Genomic DNA, 14353 nt, shown 5'->3' with positions numbered 1-14353 from the left:
TTACTGGTTCACCTGCTGGCTTCCCCAACAGACAAAGAGCTTCTGGAGCCAGAGCCCAGCCAGAACTGCTTGCTTTTGGACCTCCGAGCATGCAGCCTTGGTGTGCCAGACGTGGCCAAATGAGCGAGTCCGGATGGAGAAATAAAATACGCATGTCTTGCCCTGATGGACTGTGCCATCTAGCTCCTCAGAGAAGTTACCGATTGGAGCTAAAAGGACCACCTGTGCATCTAGAGATGACTCTGGAAGGAATGACTGCATCGTATTTGCAAACCTCAGGAAGGTGTGCGTTCTGTGGTTTCTCCCACCCCAGCTCCCTTCTTGGACAGGAGTCTAGAACCATCCTTATTTGCATCTGGTCACTGCCTTCCCTCCAAGGCAGGGTCGCCCCACCCCTACTCTCCATCACCGTGGGGTCGCGCTGGGGCCTCCTCAACCAGCCCTCCCCAGAAATCTTCTAGATGCTTCTTGGTGTTTTCATACCTACCAGAACCCCAGAGTGCTCCCGGGCTCGGCAGGTCCCAGTCCGTCACCACCCACCCAGTCTCAATCAACATTGTCACCAAAACTGTCACAAACAAGGGGGTGTGGGCCGTCACGTGGCCCTGTCTGAGTAACCACATTCTCGCTTCCTTCTTTCACACAGGCCGTTGAAGGTTGGCAGGGTCTGGGACCACAGCCCCGGGTGCCACAGCAGTGCCCTGGCAGTGTGGGCTCGGTCCCCGTCACTGAGGCAGAGAAGCGGCTTCTCCCTGGCTCACGAGGCAGCTGTCCCATGCTCTGCTGAGCAGGGTAAGTGCCAGCTCACAAAACCATAGGGAGTGGCTGGGGGGAGGCTGTGGGACCGGCAGGCCTGGCCTGCCTTACAGCCGAGGGCAGTCCCGGGGCAGGACCTGAGCTCCGAACCAGAGCTTGGGCTCGGGGTGAGGGGAGAGGGGCTCAGGATTGAGGTCGTGGCCTTATTCCACAGTCTCTTCCAGATCCTCAACTTCTATCCCAACCTTCCCATCGGGACTGCCAGCAGCTGCTGGCTCGGAGAGGGTGAGGTTTCTTAATAGAAAAAGTCCGAAAAATCAGGAGCATTTCTCTAAAAATCATGCTACCCCTCCTTTCATACAAGGCATGGGGAGGTGAAGGGATTTGCTCAGAGCAGAGCTGGGGTTAGGGCTGGGTGATTCCAGAAAGAGGGAGCAGGTGCAGGGCCTGTCTGGAAGCTTCTGAGGCTCTGGATCCATAAAAATATTGTCTCCAAAGCTGCATTCTTTTTTTGTTTTTCCCTCACTTTATTTATCTATCTATCTATCTATTTATTTATTTATTTATTTATGTTTATTTATTTATTTGAGAGAGAGTGCAATCAGGGGACGGGCAGAGATTGAGAATCCCAAGCAGGCTCCGCATTGTCAACACGGAGCCCCACGCAGGGTTCAGACTCACGAACGAACCATGAGATCATGACCTGAGCCGAAATCAAGAGTCGGGGACTTAACCAACTGAGCCATCCAGGCGCCCCTCCAAAACCGCGTTCTTTCCACTTTCACTTGTTATGACGTTGGAAAAATGGTTGAAAAAATACGAAACAAAAAATACGAAAAAGTATGAAAATATTAGAATTAGGACGCTAATATTGCTAGCAAAAGAGAAAGTAATCATCAGAATTTGAATACTCTTAGGTATTTGTATTTGGGGTGCTTTAGGGGCGTAAAGGAGAGTGGTGGGGGGGTAGTACCTAAAGCTATGGCCCCCGACACACACACATACACATACGCACACACACACACACACACACACACACACACACACACATACACACACACACATACACACACACACACATACACATACACACACACACACACATACACACACACACACACATACACACACACACACACACACACACACACACACACACCATAGACAATGATCTAGGGCTCCAGGCGCCGGGAGTTCTCTTCCTTCCCTCCTGGACCCTCTCGTTTTCCTCCTCTCCCATCTCTGACTTCGAGTCCCCCAAGAGCAGGCCTCTCACTGGGCAAGGGGCTCAGGAGGTGACCCCCCCCTAGGCCCAGACGCGTTGGTGGCTTCCTTTGGGGCCTGCCTGGCCACACCCAAAATGGTCTATGCCTTCCTCACCAGGCTAGGCCAGCAGCCAAGGGAGATTGAAACCCGGATAGCGGAAGGGACCGGGCTGTTGGGCTGAGCGCCTCTGGGGAAGCTCGGCCAGGCTGGAGCAGGGGCTTCGGAGGGCCCGGGGAATCGTCCAAGCATGCTGTGCCCCCTTTGTGCAGATGGGAAACCCTCAGAGGGGACAAGCGGCTGCCCGCGGTGGCCTGGCTGGGAGGTGGCCGGGCTTGGACGTACCGCGGCCCCGTCTGGCTGCAGGACCCTCGCGGAGCCCCCGGCGACCCCGGCCCTGACTTCTCAGTCTCCTTTGCTGACCTTGACCAAGAAGATGGTGGGGGTGGGGCGGGGCACGAGACTCAGGCGAGAAGGAGACAGCATGGCTGGAGTGTGTCTGTGCGTCTGTGTGCTTGTCCACCTGGCTGTCGACACAGGTCTTCAGCCAGCCATCGGTTGTTAAACTAAGACCAGGGGTAGGTCTCTTTGAATTCACGTGTGCAAAACAGCTTACCTCCTCTGGACCAGGCTAGCCAATTCAGGGTCCAAAAGGGGAAAGTTAGGTTTTTTGGTAGGTGGGCAAAACCCCAAAGTCTTCACCGTCACTGTGGCTCGTGTTCCTGCAAAGCCTACGGAACAGTAAACAGGTGTATCTGTGGTATTAAAATGCATGGGGGGGGAGGCGCCTGGGGGGCCCAGTCGGTTGGGCATCTGACTCCTGATCTCAGCTCAGGTCTTGATCTCAGGGTCGCGAGTTCAGATGCACTTAAGGAAAAAAAAAATTTAAGGGGAAGAAAGTCTGAAAGGGCTCCTTGCTGGGGGCGGGGGAGATGCTGAGAAAAGGTGGGGAAGTGCAGGCACCGTGCGGGAAGCCCGAGGGCACATGTCCTGTGCACCTGCCTGCTGGTGGCCTCTGTCCCATTCACGCACCACCCCTGCAGCGGGCGTTTAATGACCCCCAGGAGGCCAGGCCTGTCGGTGCTGGGGACCCAGCGGAGACTGCCCTGCAAGAGCTTGTGATCTGGCGGAGGCAGTGGGGCAGCCACGGTGCCCGTGCCGATGGGCAGGTGTCACGGTGCCTGCTGAGCCCTGCGCATGTGGTGTGAACGGCGACATCTCTCCTGTCCCCTTGGAGTTTATGGGCCAATGGGAATGGAGTTTTAGACAGTAAATATTTTATTTATTTTTTATTGTTTTATTTTTAATTTTTCTTAATGTTTATTTATTTTTGTGAGAGAGAGAGAGAGAGCATGAGCGGGGGAGGAGCAGAGAGCTTGGGAGACACAGAATCCGAAGCAGGCTCCAGGCTCCGAGCTGCCAGCACAGAGCCGGACGTGGGGCTCGAACCCACAAACAGCGAGATCATGACCTGAGCCGAAGTCGGAGACTTAATTGACTGAGCCACCCAGGTGTCCCTATTTATTTTTTAGAGAGAGAGAGAAAGAGAGAGAGAGCACGATGAGTAGGGGAGGGGCAGAGGGAGAGAGTGAAAGAATGTTAAACAGGCTCCAAGCCCAGTGTGGAGCCCGACGTGGGGCTCTTGATCTCGCGACCATGAGATCATGAGCTGAAATCAAGAGTCAGATGCTTAACCGACTGAGCCACCCAGGAGCCTCAAGTAAGCAAACATTTTAAATGGTTTAAACAATGGGAATGACTATGCCTGAGCAATCCAGGATGGCTTCTTGGAGAAGGTGCCATTTGCTCAACTCTGGAGAATAGATGGGATTATTAATCCCTCCCATGGGATTAATAGAGGAGGTTGTAGGGCCTGAGTGAGCTAGTAATTCATGAATAGCTCTCAAACCAGTGCCTGGAACCTTGTCTACACTTGACACATGTGCTTTGCAAACCAGGCATGGGCCAGGGCTTGCTGTGGAGACAGTTTTCTAGGGCTCCCCGTCCCAGCCCTCTCCGCCAAGATCAGAGGTAGGTATGTCAAAGCTATGCCTTTGGGGATATTTCGGGGAGATGGCCCTAAATGCAGAATGACAAGGACAACAGCTGGCCATCGTTGAGCACTTAATGTGTGCTAAACCCTCAGCCCGAGCCAGCTCACTTCAACCCACAACCACCCCACTCCGTGCTGTCATTGTCTTCGTATTCCAGATGAGGAGCCTGTGGCTCAGAGAGGTGAGTTCGGTTGCCCAAGGTCACGCAGCTTGTAAGTGCCAGAGCCGGGACTGGATCTGGTTTGACTGGATCAGATCCTGATCGGATCTGATCCTGAGCTGGGCCAGGCCAGGCTGGGCCGGGCCTCTCCTGTCCGCCAGCCCTGAGAAATGCCCTGAGGTCTGAGGGGGAGGGCACCTGGGCCTCCGTTTGACCTACTTGTTGATCTGGAGCCTTCCCTTCTCTTGGTGGCTGTTTCACCCACACCCTGAGATGCTCAGTCTTTCACATCTTAAGGTTCCAAACTCTTGAGTGCTGGGATTCCCGGGATCCAAGATTCTGAATGCAAAGTCCCAAGCTTCTTATGGCGCCCTGGCGTCTTCCCCACGCCTGGAGCAGGGTGTGGGCCCCCCGCCAGCAGCCTGCCCCTCCACAGCCTGGGTGGGGCTCGGGCAGAGCACCCTGGTTTTAGGGTGAAAGACAGGAAACGGGCCGTATCTGACCTACTCTGTTAGGCAAGCAGGAAGAGTGTGACAAGGGTGTGACAAGTCTGCCCCTCTCTCAGAGCCCCCCTCCTGTGGTGAGTGGCCGTTTTCCTGCCTCCGGGGGAGAAAGGTGGAAGGTGGGGGCTTCACCGCTCTGAGGCACGGACTTCACTCTCCTGAGCCTTGCTGTCCTAATCTGTGTAATGGGATTCGCAAAGGCCAGTGCCAGGGTGGAGGTGAGTAGGGTGATGAAATGGTCCAGCCGCAGTGGGGCCTTCTGGAATACCATCGTCCTTATATCACTGTGCATTTAACTTCAAGTAAAGTTAGTATCCTCCCTGCCAGACACAGCACTCCTCTCCTCACTACCTGCACGGCCCCCTCGGAGTCACAGGACCCCCAGGAGCCGGGATTTTTTTTCCCTGTCGAATGGGCTGATGCCTGCCCAGCCACAGCCTGGCTCGCGGCTGTGATGTCCATGGTCCCTGTCCCTTGAGGTCTGTGGGATGGCAGGCGGCAGGCTGGGGTGACCGGCCACCCCAGCTTGCCTGGGACTGAGGCCACAGGATGAGGGATAAGGGGATGATCTTCAGCACTACCATCAGGAATCCTGGACGAGGATGGTGGCCCTAATGAGACCTGGGCTGGGAGATGGTGTGCTCTGTCTCATCTCAACACACAGGGAGGCCTCTGCTCTCACGCTGGACCCGAAGCCTCCCTCACTGCCCATGGCGGAGGTGGGGAGGCCGCCGTGTCCGTGCCTTCCCTGATTCTGAGATTTCTGTTTCCTCTGCCCCTCTGTGCGCAGCCCCCAAGAGGCTCTCCCAGTAAAACACTCCCTTGCTGGATGCCAGCTTCAGGGACCTTCCCTGCAGCATGCTATTAGATTCTCAGGACCATTCTTTGAAGCAAGGTTGCCCGTTTTACAGATTAGGACACTGAGGCTCAGAGAGGGTGGAACAAGGCTCAGGTGACACGGCTGCTGAGCGGTCTCTCCTCCACCCCAAGTTGCCTCTGCATGCAGGGGAGGTGGGGACGGGCGCAGGGAGAGGGCAGGGGAGGGCGAGAGCCTCCTCCACGCCCTCCTCCACCCTCCACGCAGGAACAGCGGGTGGGGCCTTTTTTTTTTTTTTTTTTTTTTTTTTTGTTCCTAGCCTCTCTGCTTCCAGGAAGTGGCTGAGAGCTCTGCCTTCCAGGAACCGAGAGCTGCCCGAGTGGGGGGTGAAGGGTACAAGTCTTCGTAATTTTGAAATACTATCCAAGCTGGTGGCTTCTTCCTAAAGTCCCCCTCCCCTGCCCCGCCCCAGGAAAGCAGGGCCAAGATCAGGCCCTGTCCTGTACCCCCCAGCAAGAGCTCCGCCCTTGTGCAAAGAAACTGCCTCCTGAAGAGGGAGACAAAGAATGTGTGTGTGTGTGTGTGTGTGTGTGTGTCTGTGTGTGTGTGTGTGTGTGTGTGTGTGTGTGTGTGTCTGTGTGTGTGTGTGTGTCTGTGTGTGTGTAGGGGGGGGATACGTTTAGTAAGCACCTACTTGATGGGGTTTTGGAATGATGGGAGTCTGGAACTGACAGCCAAGAAAGGTTTCTTGAAGACATCTTTGGTGCAACAAGGTGATTTTGTTAAGGCTCGGGGCTAGGACCCGGGGGCAGGAAGAGCTGCCCTGGGGCTGTAAGCTCTGGAGGTGGGGGAGGTGAAGACAAAAGGGAAGCCTCCAGAAGGACTTTGCTGTGCTAAAGAGGGCTCCTAAGATACCCGAGGCCCTGCCGTTGTCAAGCTAAGGTGGTTTTCCCTCTAGTGAGGCATTAACATTAGGATGGCAGGGGGTTCCTGGAGAAACGTTCTGTTCTGTTTTGCCTCAAGTATTCATCAATGGGCTGCAGGTTATAAATACACTTAATCTTACCAGCCATTTCCTTCTTACCTTTGTTCCCCACATCGCTGTGGAGGGGAGGGTGATGTTGGGGCTCGAGGAAACGGAGTCTAGAGGTTTCTGGAGATTAGGCTATTGATAGATTGCCTTTTTCTTGTAATTTACCAAGACATTTGTAAACGGAGAGAGAGACTCAGGTCGTGCAAGACTATGATCTCTATCAGCTAACCTTTTGTTATCTTTCCTTTCCTTTGTTCTTGGGCAGCCAGGGGTGCCTGAGGACTATCGCACACATCCCGCCTAGGGAGGGGGGTGTGTGCTAGCTTGTGCTTGGCCCTCAACTTGCCTTATGGCCCCTCATCCTAGTGGGAGCCTGGAACTTTTGAATCCATTCTCTTGTTGTATTCCTTTAACAGCTCGAAGAGATAGAGGTGATTTGTTATCCCCATTTTGCAGATGAGAAAACTGAGGCTCAGCAATTCAAGGTCCTACAGCTTCTATGGGACAGAACTGAGACCGGAACATCTTTTTCTCTCCCCCCCCCCCCCCATAGCCTGTTCTCTCAATGCTGTGCCCTGCATAGCCCTCGGGACATATGGGGCTGACCTTTCTGGGTGAGATGGCCTTCAAGGTCTCCTTATTCTTAGTCTGCCCTCCTTCCCTCAGCTGGGTCCCCAACCCCGGCCATAGATACAACAAGCTAAGGTCTCTTCCAAGCCTTTGGTTCTTCTGCCCCCTCAGCTAGGTCAGCTTTCTCCACCAAGCCTTCCCGAATCTTCACTGGGTTCCAGTCTGATCTCTGGCAGCTGTGTGTGTGCCTTTGGGCAAGTTGCTTTACCTCTCTGAGGTAGAGCTTCATCTCTCCACGGTAAAATGAAGATAATTGTGAGTGATGAGGTTTTGGAGTGATGGTGGGGTTCGGAGCTGACGGCCAAGAAAGAATTCTTGAAGACGTCTTTGGTGCAAAAAAAAGTGATTTTCTTAAAGCACGGGGACGGGACCCGTGGGCAGGAAGAGCTGCACCGGGGTTGTGAAGGGTTACTGGTTTATGCTATGGAGTGGGGGGAGGTAAAGTCAAGATGAAGTTTCTCTCTTTTTAAAATTTATTTACTCTTCCTTTATTTTTGAGAGAGAGACAGAGTGTGAGCAGCGGAGGGGCAGAGAGAAAGGGAAACACAGAGTCCGAAGCAGGCTCCAGGCTTCAAGCTGTCAGCACAGAGCCCGATGCGGGGCTCGAACTCACAAGCTGTGAGATCGTGACCTGAGCTGAAGGTGGATGTTCCACCGACTGAGCCCCCCAGGGGCCCCTAAGATTACCTTTTTCTTGTAATTTACTCAGATATTTGTCAACTGACGGAGACTCATGTCTTGCATGACTGTGACCTGTATCAGCTAGCCGTTTGTCTCCTGTCCTTTCCTTTGACCTTGGGCAGGAAGCAGTACCTGAGGAATATCCCACCTGGGGCTGGGGTGTGTGTCCGCGTGTGTACAGGTGCACGCGCGTGTGCGTGCGTGCACGCGCCCTAGCTTGTACTTTGCCCTCAGCTTGAGGGCCTGATGTGTCTGGTGCAAATATCATGAACTTTGGTTTGAGAAATTATTTTATTTTTGAACTTTTTTTAGCGTTTAGTTTTGGGATAGAGCGAGAGCGGGGACGGGCAGAGAGAGGGAGAAGGAGACAGAGGACCTAGAGTGGGCTCTACGCTGACAGCACAGAGCCCCTCATGGGGCTCGAACCCACGAACTGTGAGATCATGACCTGAGCTGAAGTCAGACGCTTAACCGACCGAGCCACCCAGGCGCCCTGGTTTAAGAAATTATTTTAAGACACGATTTTTTTAATTTAATTTTTTAAATGTCAGTACTTTTTTTTTTTTTTAATGTTTATTTATTTTGAGAGACAGAGAGAGAGCCCATGTGTGCTCTGGGAAGGGGCAGAGAGAGAGAGAGAGAGAGAATCCTAAGCAGGCTCTGTGCCGTCTCCATCCCACAAACCATGAGATCATGACCTGAGCCGAAGTCAGGAGTCAGACTTTTAATCAACTGAGCCACCCAGGCACCTGAAGGACTTTTTTTTTCTTTGAGTTTATTTATTTTGAGAGACAGAGAGAGAGCATGAGTGGAAGAGAGGCAGAGAGGGAGAGAGAGACTCCCAAGCTCAGTCGGCTTAACCGATTGAGCCACCCAGCTGCCCCCAGGCTGCCATTTTGGAAACCAACATAATTCTAACTAACAAGTGGAGGAGGGCAAGTGGAGCCTGGGAGCTGAGGGGCCTAGGAGTACGTTATAGTCACTCAAGGAATGATGAGCAACTGGTCTCTGCTCTAAATTATGTGAAGGACAAGGAAAAGTACTGGAACTGACCCAGGCTCTGCCCCAGACACAGTGCTTGGGATTGCACACTGCTGAAGGTATTGTATCCAAGGAAACCAGGAATACCTGAATCCTGGCCCAGGACACAACTGTCACTAGCCACAGGATTCTCAAGTGCATGACTCTGAATCCCATAAACAACAGCCCGTGCCAGGGGAAGCATAAGGGGAGAGAGAGCAATCAAGAAAGCAAGTTCAGGGGCGCCTGGGTGGCTCAGTTGGTTGAGCATCCGACTCTTGATTTCCGCTCAGGTCATGATCTCACGGTTCCTGAGATCGAGCCCTGGGTTAGGCTCTGTGCTGACAGCATGGAGCCTGCTTGGGATATTCTCTCTCTCTCTCTCTCTCTCTCTCTCAGAAATAAACAAGCTTAAACTTTATATATATGGGTGTTCACAATGCTGGGAAGAAAGACCAATGAGACGGTCAAAAGCAGAGGCATTACCCTTTTTGGCTACTGGTCAGGGGGCTGAAGGGTCACAGCAGAATGGGCCCCCAGGCAAGTGAAATGACTATCAGCTGCCTGAGGGCAGGACTGTTCCAAAAAGATGTGTTTTCTCCTGGCCCCAGATAGTACAGTTGATGGTTCTGGGCCCTTGAGGACTTACAGGATCGGCTTACTGATGGAGGCAAAGTAGCCGCCCTTTTCGGGAGCTTGTCATGGGAACCGAGTGCTAAGGGCTTTGTAGGGCCTGTTTCGTCCTCACTATAAGCCACGAGGTAGGTACTGTCCTCCCAAAATGTGGAAGTGAGGACAGAAGGGAACCAGACCAAGCTGAGACACTGAGAAAGGAGGGGGAAAAAAACTGAGAATCTGAAGAACAGGCCTGGGCTATGTAGGGTGGGAGCCAAGACAAAGGAGAATGGAACAGAGGGACACAGAGAGAGGTATCAGGAACCGTCTCCTCAAAAAAAAAAAAAAAAAAAAAAAAGAAAAGGCCTCAAGGGTCCAAACAAGCAGCTTTATCCTGCACACCTGTGGTCTCCAAACTCTTCTGCTCACGAACCCCATCAGTGGACAATACGGATGCGTTGATCTATGAATTATGCACAGAAATAGAAATTACAAAGTGGATGACATAACTATATAACTGGAAGCTCTAATATTTCCTTTCTATACCCCGGTGGGCGGTCTTGCCCACAATTTTAAAGTTTTAATCAGAAAGGCAGGGAGTTAAGTCGGTTACGTGTTGGACTTTGCCTCAGGGCGTGATCTCATGGTTTGTGAGTTCGAGCCCCACGTCGGGCTCCATGCTGACCGTGCGGAGGAGCCTGCCTGGGATTCTCGCTCCCTCCTCTCTCTCTGCCCCTCCCCCTCTCGCGCTTCCTCTCTCCCTCTCAAAATTAGTAAACCTAAAAAAAGGAGTTAATGTTGATAAATAACGATGGCTGCTATTTGCTGGGGGGCTACTGCGTACCAGGTAAATGCCGGGTTACGAGGACGCTAGGTGCCTGCCCCAGGTCAGACACCCTCCTAGCTGAGGCTGTCCGGGGTTGCAGTAGAGGGTGCTCGGCAGGCCCAGGGGTGAGCCTGTCCTGATGTCCCTCTGTCTGTGTCTGCCTCCAGGTGCCATGCCTCTGCAAGTCCTCCTGCTTCTGATTTTGCTGGGCTCTGACAGCAGCCTGCAGCTGCGGGAGACATGGGAGAATGGAACCATTGAGGCCCCGGACCCCCTGCTTGTGCAGGGCCAGAAACAAGTGGAGGAGGACCCAGAACAGGACATGTATGACTATATTGGCACGGACCCTCCAGAAACGCTTTTTACAAATAGACCTGGGCCTGTGTTCCTGACCTGGACATTTCTGGCTGAGACGGCCACAGGATTGGGGCAGAAGGATTCCGGAACTCCTGAACAAGCCACTCTGGTGATAGCCAGAGGGGACTCCGTTGGCCTGGACGCGAGAGGGATGGCCACGGGGGATCTGAGCATGGAAGTGGCCACGCAGGGTGTTCCCGTCACGCTGGGCCCTCTGAGCAAAGAACAGGTCACTGTGTTACTTCCCATCACAGAGGCTTCATCCACAGAGGGGGCTCCATCCACAGAGCTCGCCACCACTGAGGCCCTGTCCACGGAGCCGGCAGCCACAGAGGCACAGACCACACAACCTGTGGCCACAGAGGCCCCGTCCACGGGGCTGGCAGCCACAGAGGCACAGACCACACAACCTGCGGCCACAGAGGCCCCGTCCACAGGGCCGGCAGCCACAGAGGCCCTGACCACACAACCTGCGGCCACAGAGGCCCCATCCACGGGGCCGGCAGCCACAGAGGCACTGACCACACAATCTGCGGCCACAGAGGCCCCGTCCACGGGACCGGCAGCCACAGAGGCACTGACCACACAACCTGCGGCCACAGAGGCCCCGTCCACGGGGCCGGCAGCCACAGAGGCACTGACCACACAATCTGTGGCCACAGAGGCCCCGTCCACGGGGCCGGCAGCCACAGAGGCACAGACCACACAAACTGCGGCCACAGAGGCCCCGTCCACGGGACCAGAAGCCACGGATGCCCTGTCCACATCCATGGAGCCCACTGCCACAGAGGCCCTGTCCACAGATCCTGCCACCACGAAGGTCCCATCCACAGGTCCTGCGACCACAAGGAGCCTAACCATGGCCCTGTTTGTGCCCTCTGATCCTTACAACAGCACCACCGTGGCAGTAGGCAATTCATCTGATGGCTTCATCAAACAATGGAAAAATAATCAGAATCTTGCCCCCCAGAGCTCCGTGGCCCCCAGCCCCACAGAGGCTCTGGACCGCATCCCTGTGAAGCAGTGCCTGCTGGCCATCCTCGTCCTGGCCCTGGTGGCCACTATCTTCCTCGTGTGCACAGTGGTGTTGGCTGTCCGCCTCTCTCGCAAGAATCACATGTACCCTGTGCGCAATTATTCCCCCACTGAGATGGTCTGCATCTCGTCCCTGCTGCCTGAGGGGGGCGAAGCGCCCTCGGCCACGGCCAACGGGGACCTGCCCAATGCCAAGAGCCAGGGCCTAAAGGCGGGGCCGAGGGAGGGCCGAGATGGGGATGACCTCACCTTGCAGAGTTTCCTCCCTTAACCCCCACCCCTCACCCGCTCATCCATCTGAACAGGACCCTCGCCTCCCTGCTCCCTCCAAAGCCCGCTGGGCCACCACTGAGCACCCCGGCTCTGTTCCACGGGTCCGGGCTTCCTTGGGGCCCCTAGGGATGGGGATCTCTAGGACAGAGCCCCCAGGTACCCCACAGGAAGGAGAGCAGCTGAACTCTTGCAGCCAAAGCAGGACTGTGGGCAAACCACCGCATCCTCCCTCCTGCCTCCGGGGGGGCCCGGGGAGATCCCTCCACCTCCCTGTCTCCCACCTGTCTGGGCTCCCTCTGAGGCCTTCCACGGCTGGAGCCTCATCCCCAAGCACCCGGTGAAGCCCCCGCCCTCACGCCCATTTTCTTCTGGTTGCCATGGTCACCACATAGGAAAGGGGGCATTTTGGGGGCAGGAGTGCTGGATTCTGAAGGCCATTCCCTGCCCCTCTCCGACTTGGGGCAGCTTGGGTTTTCTTGGGCATCTCCCCAGGGAGCCCAGGGTGAGATCCTGGCCCGGGAGGGCTGGGGCGGGCTTGGAGAGCCCAGGGCCATACCTTTCTTTGGGGCTGTGTGGGTCATTGTTCACTGAAATATCCCACTCCCCAGCCCGCGGCCCGGGACAGCGCAGGTGCTCAATAGATATTCGATGAACTAACGGTGGCTGTTTCAGGGCGTCAAGGTGTCTCCTGCTGGGGCTTTGGTCCCTTGCTGTTCACCCCGGCCCCGGCCCGCTCCAGAAACCCCCCCAACGCCCCGGTCTGTGCCTTAAGTTTTCAGTATTGTCTCTTGGACACTGGGGGCATCTTGGTACATCCTTGGGCAGCCAGGAAGGTTGTAGGCCGTTGGGGGGATGGGGAAACTGTTCCCCGAATCCACTTTATTCAACTCCCCCCCCCATGACCCAGTTCTGGCGTACAGAATTTGGTTCCCGCCCCGACTCTCAGACAAACGCGTCCTCTCAACGTCAGTGCCATCCTCCCCGGAAACTCACCCTGACCTCTCCCGGGGAGGGGGAGCGGGTGGCCTGTCTCCCATTTAACACCCACTCCTCACAGGGCTGAGCACAGCTGCGGCCTCCAAGGTTTTCGAACAAAATTTGGGGCCAGCAAACTTTTTTCTTAAATGGCCAGACCAAAAATACGTGACGTTTTGCAGATCGCACGGTCCCCGTTGCAACTCGTCAGTTCCATCCTTGGTCCTCGTGGATTGTGTGTGGTCGTTGACGATGTGTCACAAACGAATAGGGTTGGCTGCGTTCTAATAAAACTTTATTTACAAACAAAGCGGCAGGCTGGGTTTGGCTCTGTGTTCGCTGACCCCTGATCTGAGCATCGGGTGAGCAGCTGGCCCGGTTTGCGTGGGACTTTGGTGAATGTAGCACCGGGAGCCCTATGTTGGGGGAAACTGCTCAGCCCCCCCCAGCAAATCAACAAGTTGGCTGCCCTATTTAAGCAACACTCACCGTGTGCGTGCGTTACCACATTCGGACCCACGCTGACCCCGAGGGTCGGATCAGAAAGCCAAGGCTTCCACAGTGGCTTCAACAGTAGCTGAGCCCGGGGACGCCTGGGGGAGTTCAGTCGGTTAAACGTCGGACTTCGGATCTGGTCGTGATCTCACAGTTCGTGAGTTCGAGCCCCGCGTCGGGCTCTGTGCTGACAGCTCGGAGCCCGGAGCCTGCTTCGGATTCTGTGTCCCCCTCTCTCTCTGCCCCTCCTCTGCTTGTGCGCTCTCTCTCTCTCAAAAACGAAACAAAAACAAACAAAAAACCCCCCAAACCAGTGGCTGAGCCAGGATTCAGACCTGGGTTCTTCTGTCTCTTGATGCTTTTTGATCAGAAGGGACTCCTGCTTTGAGCCCCTGTTTTACCTCCTGGGGGAGGACTACAACTCGTTTTGGTGGACTTTTTCTCTTCTAGAAAAATACCTCCGGCGGCTTCTTTGGGAGTGCCGGACCCTTCAGGGTGAGAGAGAGTTCAAAGACAGGGTGGAGTCTGGGGGGGTATTGGCTGAAGCTGGAAAGGGGGTGGGAGAGACCAGGGACAGACAGGAGGGAAGGTGGCGGGCCAGGGGCAGTGGGGGCAGAGTTAGTGAGAAGTGGAGGGCTGTCTGTCCTGCCCCCTGATGCTCTAGAACAAGTGTGACACCCAAGGTGTTCCGGGCACTTTGGTGGGGGAGGGGTGCCCCCCCTGGGCCGGGGCAGCTCACCCTGGAAAAGGCAGAATTGTGCGTTAGGGGAAACGTGGGTTTACTTGCCCTTTGGGAGCGATGAGAAAAATCATGTGGGGGACTCGATATCGTGGAGCTGGGGACACAGAGGCTGAAGGAC

The 14353-nt window shown here is 55.0% G+C and overlaps 1 protein-coding gene across 4 annotated transcripts; it reads left to right on the top strand.

Moving 5' to 3' along the window:
* Positions 1–35: 35 nt before the first annotated feature.
* On the top strand, positions 36–13308 carry SELPLG (selectin P ligand). Of its 4 annotated transcripts, none has more exons than XM_045458250.1 (4): positions 36–283; positions 647–792; positions 7003–7200; positions 10526–13308. In XM_045458250.1, exons 3-4 carry the CDS (start codon positions 7182–7184, stop codon positions 12019–12021), a joined length of 1515 nt encoding a protein of 504 aa, XP_045314206.1. In that variant the 5' UTR covers positions 36–283; positions 647–792; positions 7003–7181; the 3' UTR covers positions 12022–13308. The 4 variants fall into 4 exon arrangements, with proteins under 4 accessions (XP_045314206.1, XP_045314205.1, XP_045314204.1 ...); XM_045458249.1 differs by lacking the exon at positions 7003–7200 and having other exon boundaries at positions 37–283; positions 10526–11049; positions 11110–13308; XM_045458248.1 differs by lacking the exon at positions 7003–7200 and having other exon boundaries at positions 38–283; positions 10526–11019; positions 11080–13308.
* Positions 13309–14353: the final 1045 nt, after the last annotated feature.

Source organism: Leopardus geoffroyi, chromosome D3, assembly GCF_018350155.1.
Source record: "Leopardus geoffroyi isolate Oge1 chromosome D3, O.geoffroyi_Oge1_pat1.0, whole genome shotgun sequence".
Lineage (NCBI taxonomy): Eukaryota > Metazoa > Chordata > Mammalia > Carnivora > Felidae > Leopardus > Leopardus geoffroyi.
This window is presented reverse-complemented; position numbering and strand designations above follow the sequence as displayed.